At 41.7% G+C, this 15,839-nt stretch overlaps 1 protein-coding gene across 1 annotated transcript in view; it reads left to right on the forward strand.

Moving 5' to 3' along the window:
• Positions 1–15,839, forward strand: part of LOC148537899 (tyrosine-protein phosphatase non-receptor type 11-like) — a 134,076-nt gene that overhangs the window by 38,505 nt on the left and 79,732 nt on the right. The window contains exon 2 of the mRNA XM_088460135.1: positions 14,221–14,343. Coding sequence (XP_088316261.1) covers positions 14,221–14,343 — 123 coding nt within the window. The remainder of the gene's footprint in view (positions 1–14,220; positions 14,344–15,839) is intronic.

The raw sequence follows: 15,839 nt of genomic DNA on the forward strand, positions 1-15,839 counted from the left end.
AAAATATGAAATACTTTTTGTTTTTCATATTTGTTCCGCACTTACAGTATCCCCGGACTTGCAGACTTTTATTGTCAGTTCCTTAGCACTGGGAGCAAGTCCATGCCACGAGGGGGGTAAATTCTGAAGCTGGAGTTTACACCCCTCGCGTGTATTAGCCTCTAATGGAATCCCCCCCTGTGTGTTTGTTGTGCTTGTCCATATGCTATGTTATTAGTCTGAGCAATTCTTATGCAGCACTCTGTTGTGGTACGTCCCAGAGTGCAGTGACCGAAGCGGAGGTCTTGTGCATCGGACGTGATACCCCTTTAATGTGCTGTTCTCTTTAACTTACTGAATGGCATAGCTCTGATTTAAGATCAAAATGCTGCTGTAGGTCTTATTTTCAATAACTTTGTTCAACTATGTTGATACTGTTGTTGTTAATGACAATTTCTGGAACTAGAAGTTTAAAAAAAACTCAATGATAGCACCATCTTATTGAAATCCTAATCACTGGGCAAGTAACAGTAATAGGGACGGCCCTTTATCTGACCATATGCCAAGTTCTATGCATCTATACAACCCCAATTCCCCGTTTCAAACATTTCTACAAGAACCTGTTGTCATTATCAACGCTCATTTGTAGAGATGTACCCACATACATCTATCCTTCGTGCACTACAAGTCACACCACACAGTGCGGGAGCTCAGTGTGACTCGTTAGCGCAGAGCATCTTTCCGCGCGTCATTTTATCTTCAAATGTGTTTTATCACACAACGATATGAATAGGATACACAGCAGCTTCTGCTGATTAAAATGATATGCGGCATGCCTATGTTCTGTGTGTGACTGCAGGTGTATCTGCATGCGAAATGCTGTGTTAGTGTCAGCGGCTGTAACACTGTAACGTAGTGTTTAGCATGCAGATATACCTGCAGTCACACAGAGAAAGGCATGTCGCATATCATTTTAATCAGCAGAAGCTGCTTGTGCTATCTATTCGCATCGTAGTGCGATTATGACGCATTTGAAGGTAAGAAGCCATTAGCCGCTACTGAGTCACACCACTGCATGGCGCGACTAGAAGGGCTGTTTAACGCGCCAGGAGGCTAGATGTATAGTGCCATGCAAAATTATTCACCCCCCTTTGCATTTTTCATGTTTTGTTGCCTCACAACCTGGAATTAAAATGGATTGTTTGAAGGTGTGCATCATTTCATTCACAGAACATGCCTACAACTGTGAATTGTGTTTTTTCTTTTTTTTTAATATTGTGAATCAAACAACATTTAGGACAACATAACAGAAAACTTCAGCGTGCATAGCCATCCACCCCCCCTAAAGTCATTACTTTGTCGAGCCACCTTTTGCAGCAATTACAGCTGCAAGTCGCTTTGGATAAGTCTCTATGAGCTTGCCACATCTTGCCCCTGGGATTTTTGCCCATTCCTCAAGGCAAAACTACTCCAGCTCCTTCATGTTGGATGGTTTCCGCTTGTGAACAGCAATCTTCAAGTCTGACCACAGATTCCCAATTGGATTGAGATCTGGGCTTTGACTAGGCCATTCCAACACATTTAAATGTTTCTCCTTAAACCACTCGAGTGTTGCTTTAGCAGTATGCTTCGAGTCCTTGTCTTGCTGGAAGGTGAACCTTCGTTCCAGTCTCCGGTTTTGCTAAAGAATATCCCTGAATTTAGCATCATCCACCTTTCACTTGGCTTGAATCAGTTTCCCAGTCCCTGCTGCTGAAAAACATCCCCACAGCATGATGCTGCCACCACCATGTTTCACTGTGGGGATGGTGTTCTTGGGGTGATGGGATGTGTTGGGTTTGCGCCAGACATAGCGTTTTCCTTAGTGGCCAAAAAGTTCAGTTTTAGTTTCATCTGACCAGAGCACCTTTCTATATACATTTGGGGAGTCTCCCACATGCCTTTTGGCAAACTCAAATCGTGTCTTATTTTTATCACTAAGTAATAGCTTTTTTCTGGCCACTCTTCCATAAAGCCCAGCTCTATGGAGTGTACGGCTTATTGTGGTCACATGCACAGATACACCAGTCACTGCTGTGGAACTCTGCAGCTCTGTCAGGGTTACCATTGGTCTCTGTGCTTCCTCTCTGATTAATGCCCTCCTTGCCCGGTCTGTGAGTTTTGGTGGGCGGCCCTCTCTTGGCAGGTTTGTTGTGGTACCATGTTCTTTCCATTTGATGATGATGGATTTGATGGAGCTCCGGGGTTCCTCAAAGATTTGGATGTTTTTTTTTATAACCCAACACAGAATTGTACTTCTCAACAACTTTGTGCCTGACTTGTTTGGAGAGCTCCTTGGTCTTCATGGTGCGATGCCTCTTGCTTAGTGGTGTTGCAGCCTCTGGGGCCTTTCAGAAAAGATGTTTTTATACTGACAGATCATGTGACACTTAGATTTCACACAGGTGGACTTCATTTCACTAATTATGACTTCTGAAGGTAATTGGTTGCAACAGAACGTTTGAGGGGCTTCATAGCAAAGGGGGTGATTACATATGCACATGCCAATTTTCAGAATTTTATTTATAAAGATTCTTTTTTATATATATTTTTCTCATTTCACTTCACCAAATTAGACTATTTTGTGCAGATCCATCACATAAAATTCAGATAAAAAAAATTAATAAAAAATGACAGGTTGTAATGTAACAAAAAAGTAAAAAGCCAAGGGGGTGAATACTTTTGCAAAGCACTGTATGTGGACCCATTTGTACTTTTCCCTATACCTGGTGCCAGAAACCCGTTAGACGGATCTCTCTGTACAGTTAAGTCTGCATAGGCCGCAATTCCACTGACAGAGCCTCATTGAACTTACCCCATGTGTGAACGCCAATTCCCACCCAGTTCTTCCTCTGCAGCTGCAAATGGCGTTGTGACCATGTTGTGTGTGACTTGGGAACTGCCATTAGATGTGGAAGCTTGTCTGTGCAGCATGTGCCGTGCTAAAAAAATCTGTCCACTAAACGGACCTGCCTGCAATTCTGAATCTGCTCCTGTGTTTTTACTTTGACATACCTTCCCCTGTACATTACCCACATGTATAGAATGGCTTTATTTTCCTGTGGCATACACTTCCCAAAAAAGGTGTTAAGTTAATTTATGGTTTCAAAAGCCAGGTAAAGCCTACTTCCTATTTGCCAAAGAAGTATATCCAGGTATCATGTCAAGTAAATGTTTAATAATTGCGACCACATCTAATGAAGTAGCTGATCCATGTATTTTTACCAGTTCAGTATTGACGCCAATTTTTACCTCTGTGGTTATGCAAATCTTCCGAATATGTGCAACACACTTCACTTGCAGTTAGTAAGACAGAAGGATATATTGTGCTATTTTGTACTAGGTTCCTCTTGGTTAATAATGTTCCTTTCCGGAGCTCTCCAGTCGGCTTTAAACCACACTGAGGTTTGACATTCTGGACCTAGGCCATCACCCTCACAGTGCTTGGGATACACCGAAAACTTCCACAGCTGTGGGCCTGCTAAATACCGCACACAGAGGTTTTATTTCTGCCTCGCTTTCTCTGATGTGCAAGTGGAGAAAATAACCCTGGCAGAGGATCAAAGAGGCACGAGCCCCATCAAGGGCTAAATTCTGCCCCGACACGCTGCCTGTACCCAGAATAGCCCGGCGTTAATTAGGCGCGGTGTTATCATCCTGCAGAGCTTGGCAGGTTGACAAGACTAGAGCATGACTTGGGTAACTGTGACGTGACTTGGCTTTCTATTTATCTAGCTGTGTGTCTACAAGGAACACATTTGATAGGAAGCGTGGTTAAGTGGTTAATAGTGGAGTTTGGATAAGCAAGCTTGCATATTCAATTACACAGCCACAGACATAATTGCTGCAGCTTTACACAGTGTACTGGACTGATTTTCTATTTCTGAAAATGGACAATACATATCCTGTTTGTCTCTTGTATCAGCTAGACTCTGGGGATATTCCGGCTCGGTCTGGGTTGAACAGACGTTTGTAACTGTTGTCCGTTTTATGCGCTTAATTTGAAAGCGATAACAATATATAGTGAGAGGTAAATGGACAGAGTGAGTCCTATTAGGTTCTGTGTGAGGCCAGGGCTGTAGGTTCTGTGTGAGGCCAGTAGCTACAGCCCTGCTCTGTCATTTGTCCTAAGACCCTGTAGATGCTAGTGATGGTAATCGGCAAATGTGTAAACAGATCAAACTCAACTTAATGATATTGACTAAGGAAAGAATTAAAATAATATAATCAGATGGTGGTTAAGCCTCAAATATTACATTATATTATAATAAACAGGGGAACTGTATCAGTGAAATGGATCGCGTAGTGTGTACCCAGCTTTAAACAAATTTTGCCCTCCCTTAACTCTCTAGTAATGCAACCCCCCACCACCGCGATGATATAACCTATTTTCTCTTCCCCTTGTAGTAAAGTGTTTTTCCCTGGTAATACAACATTGCTCTCCACACCCATTATCATTGCAAGCTGCAAAAGTTATGGGTGTATTTATTAGGCATCAGCATTTCAAAGCCACAACCAGAACTGCCACCAACTGTCGCCCCATTACAGTGGCAGATCTCCCACTAGGCACGTGCTAATTGTCTTTTATTTTGTAACTGGCGGGGGCGCAATGGGCAGCAAATGGTGGTGCGGGAGCTGGTTCTGGGGTTTCAAGGTTTGGGCTGCTTTGGCGATTCGGAGGCATTAGTACTGGCCCTGACATGAAGAAGGCAGAGACTTGATAGGGCTACAAATAATGTTGTACTTAGGGGTGGCCTGACTATGACCCCAAATCTGTCCCTGGCCGATTAGTATATATGTCCCCTTAGACTCGCTCACAGGACACGGCATCTTAGCACAGGGGCAGTCTGATAGCGGATCTGAGTGAAAATCATTTGTTTTGTTTTGCTGCTACACTGAACTTGCAGCTACAGTGAGAAGTGTACAGTGTGTGTTAGATAAAGGGGGACACAGGACTCCGGGGCAGAAATATTAATATAGTATGTCTGACCAGGTCTCTATCTATCTTCCTTCTTGCATGCCACAAATAACAGTTCATTGGTCACCTGTGTGAGAGGCTTACTGGGGTTAGTTAGTGTTAGCTGAAGGACTGGCATGATTGTCCTACAGACCAGGAGCAAGAATGGAGAAAGTGGATGCACAAACATGTATGAAAATAAAGGACACAAGACTAGGGAAATGAGCACGTGCAATAAAGTGCTTGGGTAATGGCTGTGCTTATTGATTTAAGAGTATGGAAATTGGAACATGGGCTGATACAGGGTTGGGAGCAAAAAAAAAAAAAAAGTAACTATGCTGCACTGTAGGTGGATGAGATGTCACATGTGCAGAGAGTAAGGTGCGTACACACTAGACAATATTTTACACGATTCGCCCGATTTCGACGCATCTGAACGAAAAATCATGTACAAAATGTCCAAATTATGAGTGACCACTCACGATGCCAATGCACATACCCGTATGTTGTACATCGCATCTTCAGATCTTGCCTGCTGCAGGCAAGATTTGCCAATCTCACACTATTTGGTGCACTAGATTTTGTGCAGGATAGACCTTTAATCAGATTGGACACTGTTTAGCACCATATCGTGTCCTGGAGAACCTGGGTGCTGCCAGGGAGAGTTCAAGGGAAATTGCTCATGATATCGCATTGTGAGCTCATCGTCTAGTGTGTAGGCTCCTTGGGAGGGGTGTGTCCAAACTCAGATCTAAATTAGAGTGTAAAAATAAAGCTGTCCAGCATTTGTGGGCTACATGCAAAAGCAGCCAGTATTTACCCTGCATGCAAATAAATGTATTTGCACCCCTTACATTGCAACATGGTTTGTCCAGGTACACAGTTACGCGAGTGTGTCTCAGAATCAGCCCCACAGTGAGGGAACTGTGGCATGAAACAAATGTTGCTTGGGAGGCTTGTGCATTGATGAAACTGAGGCTCGGTATAATGGATAAGGGGCAATGGGTGTTCCTCTCAGGCATGGACATGGGTAGAGACTATTTCACCTTCAGAATACTGTACCTGGAAGTGACGTACACTGAGGGCGGACGTGCAGTTTCCTGCCCACACAGTCCACCAAAAAAAGAAAGTTGGCCCCTCACGGCCTCGCTACGCTCGCCACATGATGATATTCCCCCTCTATGCCCACTTGGATGGTAGGGAATGGCGATGGACACTGATGACGTCAGGGTCAATCTACGGAAGGGGATCTAGCTGCTTCCCATGGACATGTCAGCTGATACAAATAGAAAGTACTATAGACAATGGGTTATTGAAATGAAAATCTAGTCATGTAGAATGTAGGAGGAGGTCATGTATGAAATTGAGGTTAAAGGCAGGAATTATGATTATAGGTAATGGACGCTAAGACAACATAGTGAAGAATTGTACTAATGCATTGGGGTGATTGAGGTATAAGAATGAGTGGGCTGTCTGATGTCTTGTTACTGTCATCTCTCTATGTTTACAGACCTAGAATGATGGAGTAGGTGTCATAGTGTATTTTGTTCTAAACCAGACCTAACTATTCCCTTTGTTCCTAGCTTTGGAAGGACTTCAGTCAGGTAAATTCTGGGAATTAGACTGGGGAACAGATTAATAGGCTTCTAGTGAGTAAATACATGATCTAAGCTTCTTACTGAATGTAAAATGGTGATGGGTACGGAACGGTGGGAAGCAAATTGGGTGAAGGTGAAATGTACAAATGCTGCTTATGTGTTTCACCAATAATACCAGCCCGTGGTGCTCTGCGTTATCAGGCAGTGTGTGGCAAAAGAAGGATGGACTTAAAATAGTGATACATATGTTGTGTGAAAATACTGACATACATAGTGTTCATTCTAGCACCCTGCACCTGTCACAACCAGTGCAGTTTCTGTTTCCTGCCTGTGGTGTCCCCCTCTGGTCTGGTGCTTCTAGCGCACACTGGTCTATCTCAGCAGTTTGTTGCATCAGCTGAGCATGCTAGAACCACCAGAGCAGAGAGAGACGTCCCAGGCAGGAAAGAGGAATTGCACGGGTTGTGACAGGAGCAGGGTGCTGGAATGAACTCTAAACATGTGTGAAACTTGCTATGGCAAGTCTGTAATATCTATTTATGTAGCGCCTACATACAGAGCCGTAATTGGATTTTTTCAGTGCCCTAGGTTAATGGCAGCACTATGCCCTCCTGTCCATTTTGGTGGAGGTGACAGTGGGAACTCTTGGTGGCAGATTCAGTTAGCCACGGTCGGTTCCTGCAGATGAAGTGTCGAGCTATTCAGTAACAGACAGACCCACAAGTATCCCAGAGGCAGCAGTTCCTCACCTCACTTAGAGGAGTAAAAAGTTCAAAAGCTGACGAAAAAAAAAAGAAACCACCAAAAAAAATTGTGTAATGTTTTTATTTTATAAATAAATGAGATTGTCCTACCTCTCAAATGCACCCTCCGATATTCATTGCTCTTCCCTCCGGCTGTAAAGCTGTACTTGCAAGTTTTTGGAATGAGCGACAGTGCCTCTAAATTCTTCCCCTCGCTCTGCTCTGCTCTGTGACAGTCGGGAGCCGGCTGCGGACTGCAAATATGTAAGTGCCATATCAACTGTTAACACATTTATTTGCAGGTATTTATTATAGTATGGTGGTGGTTTATTGTTATGTAAGGACTTGTACTAACATCTGTGGTGAGGATGCATTGCTGGCAAAGAATAATGGAATGTGTAGTCTGAGCATGGGTAGCCTAAGCCTGGTTACATTATCCCCCTTGCAGACGTTATTCTAGACGTGCAAGGTCCCATAGGTGCAGCAAACTTCATATATGTTTTTTTTTTTTTTTTTTTATACATTTTAGATAGATAAACAAGTACTAGGCACAATGTGGCTCAAGGCATGTATAGCCCCAGGGAAGTGCAAACACTGCATGATTAATGATTTTATGATTACAACTTATTGTATTTTTAGTTTGTGGCATGTGGCTGCGATAGCCTGACCAGCCTGCCAGAGCAGGAGGGAATGGAAAGCTACATAATCCTTACCCAATTTCTCTCCTCCTCAGAGGTGAGGGAATACATGAGCATTCTCCTGACTCACCCACAGGGGGTGTGTTTACAGTAGATAACACATGCGAGTGGGGGGTGGCCGGGTAACAAGCTGTCTGCTAGGTGCTGAGCATAGGCCATGTCTAACATTCTAACACAAAGTGGAAATTTTTAGCCATATTTAATTTTTTTTTTTTTAAGCAGATATGAATAGCTGTCTGTATTAATTTTAAACAATATTATTGCATGACAACAGTTTAGACCTTAACTAAGCACAGATGTTTTGTGTGTAGTCCAAGTTGCTGTAGTCCAGACCTGTATTATTATGTAGATGTACATTTCATTGTGCTTTAGCAAACAGTAATTATAAGTTTCTCTTGTATACTTCCTAATCCGCTCACATCATAACCATTGTGTTAAGATGGGTACACACTATGTGATGTATTGTACGGATCGGAACAATATATCGTACGCATCGATCCATCGTTCACGACTGTTGTTCATCGCATTCTGTCTTGCACAGCAGATGGGACGATGCAGTGGACGACTGGGTACAGTTACATTCAGTATGTAACAACACATTGCGCCCTCGTACACCGATTGTGCATTATGTATCGTTACATCACATCGCATTGCACAGTCACTGGGTCGCACCATTGTATGGTGTGTACCCAACTTTACACAATTCAGTCAGGCTGAGTTTTGAGGTTTGTTTTTTTTTCTCTACAACTTCAGCAACTTGAGAGAGGAAAGTATTGTGAATTTACCTGTGTTTACGTATTGATGCTTCATTACTTTTCTCTTTTGTTAACTGTACACTGGGCCATGACAGACTGCAGCGAGCGGCATTTCCTCCAGCTCAGACACTGGGAATAAAATGACACTTAGCTCTGTGCAAGCACTGCGGACATTCAGATAACCGAGCACTTACAATGTTGACCTTTAACTTAACGTCTCTAGCATATTTCAGCAGTAGACCTGCATGCCTGCCATTTATGGAGTATTGATATTATGTCAGTAATTTATATACTATTGCAAAGCGCATACTCAAAGCTTGTGCTGAAACTTTCCATTTTATCACCGTAATAAAAAGGTTGACAGGAATAAATGCAGTGTATGAGTATATAGTTGGTGACTGAAGTGTAACATATGACAAAAAATATACATAATATATTTTAGCCCCAGGTAAATGTTTCAGGGAAGCATTGTACAAATATTTGCTGCAGATATTTTATAGAGCATATTTTCTGTTGAGTGTATTTTTATTTATTAACCATCTCTTTATATAGTGCAACATATTCAGTTGCCCTTCACAATTGGAAACGTTAATAGAACAAAACTGGGTAATAACAGACAGACCTATATGTAGTAATGCCCTGCTCACAAGGTTACAATCTACATTGGTGTAAGATCTTTTTTTAAGGAAAAGGATTCTACATTTGTGCGGTCTTGCTTAGTGCACAACATTTTGAAGATTTGGGGATTTTAGGGGTATATTTACTAAACGGCAGGTTATCAAAGCTTATGATTACCGCTGGATTTAAAACTGCAAAAGCGATACATGCAAAACAAACCTGACATCGCTTTTGATGCCATTTTTTTTAAATTAAGCGGTCAAAGCTGCTATTTGGCGACTTTGAAAACCCACAGTTTAGTAAATATACCCCATAAGCTGCATACACACACAACAATTTTTTGAACGATTAGCGTTAAACGATATCTTTTAACGATAATCGTTTGAAAAAATCATTCACTTTCTGAATCAAACGATGAACGATTATCTTTCATGCGCGTTCACGTTTGTAGTTCAGTCAGACTTGTCAACTCAACGATTTTCATTAAGGGAATATGCAAAAATCGTTTGTAGTTAAAAAAAATCGTTCATTACACTTTAAAAAATCTGACAGATAATCTGACAGAAAATCGTTCATAAAATCGTTGGTAACAAAATCGTTGTGTGTGTGTGTGTATATGCAGCTTTAGTGTTATAGAAGGTGGTATCTGATTGGCTGAGAATAAAATCAGTCAGCCTAGGACTATTGGGGACAGAACCTGAATAGAACACTTGTATTCTGTCGTGTCTTATAGGCTCAGTCCAATGAGAATTCTTCTTAATATTCTTATTATTGACTGTTGCAATACTATTTATTATTAATAGGTTCTACTTTGAACTGTTTTAAGGATGGAGCATAGCTGCAGTGTCAGCAGAGCATTTTAATTGGTCATTTAAATCTTTTAAGACTACAAAACCTTAAAAACACTTCCTTTTTTTTTTTTTAAAGGAATAATCCTACATTAAAGAGATGAGATCTGGTTGCAGGATGCACTTTATCTTCAAAGGAAAGGGAATATTAGAAAATGCTGCTAAGGAGGTGCTTTTCGTGTGCCCTTTCTATATATATTTATTTGAATTTTTTTTATTGATTTACATGCTTTTACTAATACATACTGAGAGAAGATAGTGCCACTTGATCCATTTACAAAGTGCATTGTACTCTACAGTAAAGCCTTGCAAGTACTGTGTGTCAGGGTATAGTATCAGATTGTCGACACTATGCGTCATAATGTTGACACCAGAATATCAAATGTTACGGTGTCAGCATTGTGAAAATGTTGACGTTCGGGTTTAGCAAGACATTGCATTGACACTTCGTGTCGACATGAACATTTCAGTATGTTGTCTGTGGACATGTTCTCCTAATCGGCATTCTCATGGCAACATGCAAAATGTCAACAAGATGTACACCAAACCTATCTGATGTGTAGTTTTTTTTTTTTTCATGTAAAGTAGAAGAAGCGTGTTGGGACTTTTTGTTCCTCAGCAGCTGAAGACCAAGTTGGTGCCTGCCTCTGGTAGGGGCATAAGTGCACATTACGATCTGATGATGAGGTGAACTTGGTGAATTTGATTTAGAGGCCATTTTATTATCGGCAGTTATTTATATAGGGCCTGATTCAGAGCCACTCGTAAGCGGCAGCTCGTTCGCTCCGAGCGATGTTTGCCCAACTGCGCATGCATACGGATCGTTATACGCATGCGCGAACCAGTCAGTGCGGTCGAAAATCGTGTGCTCGCAAAATAGCGAATGCCTGCTAATTTGAGTGACAGGATGAGGCGTATGTGGGTGGTAACAGGGGAAGGTGCTTGAAAACGGGGAGTGGAGATCCGATCGCAGGCGTGCTTAAAGGTCAAAACAGGCGTTTTATGGGTGTGCATATTTAAAACAGCAGCGTCATTGACCACGTCACTGGGTTTTTTTTTAGCCAGAACTGCTCGCAAAATTGTGGTAGCAAAAACCAACCACAAGAATAGCGAGCAGCTCATGCCCTGTTCGATGTACTCGATTAATCTAATAAATAGCGGACATGACGTAGGATGCGAGCGGCCAGGGGGCGTAGTTTCCCAAAAAACGACCGCAAGTTTAGTTCGCTCGTTCAGACCTAGAGGCGTGAACAGACCGCAAACAGCGAATGGTTCATTTGAATAGCCACCCCTATTTTCAGGACGAGCGAGCGCTAATTGCGTCCGGCTCTGAATCAGGCCCATAGTGCGCACACATTCTGCAGCACTTTACAGACAATTTAATTTGGGTTCCAGTCAATACATCTACAGTAAAAAGGTCGACAATGTCTAGATACACAGGTACAATGGTAGACGGGGACAAAAGGTCGACGGATACAAAGTCGACACACAAAACGTAGACATGGATGAAGATAGACTGGTACAAAAGGTTGACATTGAAATGGTCAACACTTTTTTTTTTTTTTTTTTTTATGGTAAAGATTAGGGTTAGATAAAATATAAATGCGTTGACCATTTCAATGTCGACCTTTTGTACCTGTCTATCTTCATCCATGTCGACCTTTTTGTGTTTCAACCTTTTGTCTCTCTCTACCTATTGAGTGTGTACCATTTGGTGTCTCCCTAGACTTTGTCTATCTTTTTACTGTAGTTCTTTTATACCAAACCCATTTCATTCACATCAGTCCCTGCCCCAGTGGAAACAGGCAAACACCCCCCTCCCAGTTTATTATTTTGTATTATTTAGTCAGAAGCCCATAGACCAGTATGATTTTGTGTGTGGGAAGAAAACCATGCCAAACCAAAGGAGAACATACAAACTCCACCCACATAGTGCCTTGGTCAGGAATTGAACTCATGATCTCAGGGCTGCAAGTCAGTGATACTGACCACTACTACGACAAGCTTGCTGCCCAAATTATGTCAGTCTACTATTTCTAGCAGTTGCGTCACAATGAGTGATGCCACCCAGTGTGGTACGTAATGAACTCCTGGCGTACATTTGAGCAAATAAGAAAAATTGCCACTGCCAAGTCGCACAGGAACTGGCGCTTCGAGACCGGCGGTTTGGAGCGACTCCAGCAGTGGTTTGTAAGGACACATCAGTAGGTGTGGTGTCTTTCTTAAACTATCTTTCTCTAAGGCCAGTTTAAAAGAATGTAAGTTATGACAAGTAATTTTCTGTTTCACAGAAGTACATGAAGTAAACAAGTCCTTAATTTAGGAACATGATTGTGGTTTACGTAGGATTAATATATACAGTTTACGAGGGAACTTTGTGCTGACATCTGTAGAAATGTGGTGCTTGTACAGTATCTTCAGTTTCTTATGAAGTGTACACAATTTAGTATTTCGGCCATCTGTGTATCAAGATGTGTGCACACAAGGACAATACCTAAACTCCTCATCTTGGGCGGTCAACCCAACCTCTTAACTGCTGAGCTCTTATCTCTGTAGGGAGTGTCTTAAGGTGCCCACACACTAGGCAATATTTTACAGTTTACACGATCAGCCCAATTCCGACGCATGGGGACGACAGATCGTGTAAAATGTGTCCTAATCGTGAGTCTCTACTCACTATTACGATGCCTATGCGCGTACCCGCTGGTCGTACATTGCATCTTCAGATAATGACAGCTGCAGGCTAGATCTGAAGAGACAGTCACGATGCACTGGAATAGTATAGGATGCACGATAGATCGTGGGTCAATTTGGATAGTTTTTAACACCAAATCGTGCCCACGACTGCAGGGGGAGAATCTGACACGATATCTGATCGTGACCTGAACACCTAGTGTGTGGGCACCTTAACAGGTGTGGATAAGACTTGATTATATTAAGCAAACCAGACTTGCCTCTATTTTTTTGTTTTGCATGGGAACTAGCGTTTTCGTTACTGTGCAGTCATTTCCACACTACAAAATGCAGAGAGCTTTTCAGAGCATGTGCAATATTGGGCAACAGTAGGATCATTCAAAATAATTACTTATGATAGAACCCACTTAATCTGATTTAAACTATCAATTAATTTGATTTATTTTTTACATGAAAATATGATCAGATTGAATGGTAAAGCGACTAGCTTTTAGGTCTTGCAAAGCTAAAACCCGTCTCTTTTATAAAAGAAACCATTACTTTTGAGTGTGTTGGTTTTTAATACGAATGGTGAACTTAAGTGCGTATGTTTCGCTACTAATTTTTCCCAAACCAAATGCCAAACTCCAAAGTTGGTGCTGTCGTTTTTCCTCCTTGCAAACCAAACCTTTTTAGTGTTCATGTATAGGAATGAAAATATGTAGACGACACTATAAAGCCGTATATTATAATAGAAATAAAATTGTATTTATTATTATAACAATATTCCCATATATTGTACTCCTTATTAACATCTCATATTAACATCCCATATATCGTACTCCTTATTAATATATTAAATGCAAGTAAAACTCAGGATATTAATGTTAACGGGTCAATCCGATTCCATGCGAACGCTGCGAGTTGCCTGCAATGGCACTGCGTCTCGCACCCTTCGCGGCACCGCTCCGAATTCGCTTAATTTTGCTCAGAGCCCTACAGCACGGCGAGCACTATTAGGCGAATCTGGGCTGCCGTCAAGCGCGGCCGTTGTCACGATGACTCGCACCCACGAGTACATCGCTTACAATTGGATTAACCTCTAAATATTAATTTAACCACAAATGTTGCTGTTTGCTGTGCCACATTAGTAAATGGACAATATAACTTTAGTAACTCAAACAGACTTCTCATATTTCTTGAAACGGGACAGAAATCTTGTGCTGCTCTTTTGCCTTAAAACACACAAGTACCCTAAGCCTTGATTACTAAATGCATGCATTAAATGAGAACTGTACTTTCTTGTTTTCAGATGGTTTCACCCAAATATCAATGGACTGGAAGCCGAAACACTGCTTTTAACACATGGAATACACGGGAGCTTCCTGGCTCGCCCCAGTAAGAGCAATCCAGGTGACTTCACCCTCTCTGTCAGGTAAGAAGCCACATTCCATGTTACAGTGCTTTGTGCTAGCATTTTCATGTGTTTGGATCAATGTTTTGCATAATGGATGTTTAGGATTTTTAATATATTGGGCGGTATTCAATTGCTTTAATGCGCCCAAACTCGCATCTAAAGTGACGCGAGAATCGTGGGGCGCTATTCAATTGATGCCGATCTTCACGTCGATCATGCCCAAAGATGTTGGATTCAGCTGTGTAAAACTGCTACATCCGACCAGAGTGCTGGGCGCAATCATGAAAAGTGCTGTTTGGGTGCCCAAACAGGTCACTTTTCGCGCATTTCAGCTTGCACCCCCCGGGGTGACCGTGCCTGACAAGAGCAACAATTGAATAGTTCCGTCACGCGCAAAGGGGGATTGAAACAATTGAATTCCACCCATTGTTAATGAAAAGCAAACGGCAGATTATTTGGTTATTAATTTAAATTAACAAAAGAAGTAGAAGCTGAATGATTGGCAAATATGACCCCTATTAATTGTTTTGCAAAGTGCTTCTTGCAATTAACTTTTTATTGCAGTCTAACCATCTTTAGGAGAGTGGGTGCATGGAGTTTACTGTCTTACCCCAGTCCTCACTGGTACACTCTTAGGTCACCTAATAAACGCAGCAGCTAATTGCTATTCAATAAATTGCGGAATCAGTGGGTTTCCCTGCGTGTGAAACTCCTTCTGTCTTTTTCTTGTGGACTTCTCTTTGCAGCTCCTGAAGCTGGGAGGAAAAGTCTACCTAGGGGAGATAACCCCACTAAATTGAATTGTGGGCTGCGGGTAATTGAATTCCCCCTTTAAAAATGTCTTCTGTTAGAACGGAGTGGTGATTATATGGTTTCATGCTACTCTGCGGGACACATGATAGTCCAAGTTAAAAGCAAAGGTAAACTCTACCAGAGATTATGGGGTTGATGTCAAGCCGTGGAAGAGTGGAGAAGTTGACCATAGCAACCAATCAGCTTTGAAGTAACTTTTATCAAGTACATTCTATAAAATGACAGGTAGGAGCTGATGGCATAAAATTTGTAGCATTGTGCCTGCCTAAAGGTGCATACACACGTAACGATTTTTTTAACGATTTGTCAATAACGACATCGTTATCGTTAAATTGTTAAAAAAAAAAATAGTTCAGCTTATGAGTTATAATGATGAACGATAATCACAAATGCGCACTCCCGTTTGTAGTTTGCAGGTATCGTTCATCGTCCATTTCAGTCTGTCTAACATGACGAACGAATAATGTTCCTTCCTTTAATGAAAATCATCGTTCATTACGCTTCAAAAAATCATTCACTTTTTCAAGGGAAAATCTGACAGAAAATCGTTGGTTACAAAATCGTTACGTGTGTATGCACCTTAAGACGTTCTCCTATAGTTTGAGTTGAGTTCTGACTTATGCTTGGAAAGGCGGTTCAGGGGTGATTTAGTACAATAGGGGTGTGGAGATGCAAGTTAACCACACCTATTAGAGATGTGT

This window comes from Taudactylus pleione, unplaced genomic scaffold (genome assembly GCF_031769625.1).
Source record: "Taudactylus pleione unplaced genomic scaffold, aTauple2 ptg000042l, whole genome shotgun sequence".
In the NCBI taxonomy this organism is placed as follows: domain Eukaryota; kingdom Metazoa; phylum Chordata; class Amphibia; order Anura; family Myobatrachidae; genus Taudactylus; species Taudactylus pleione.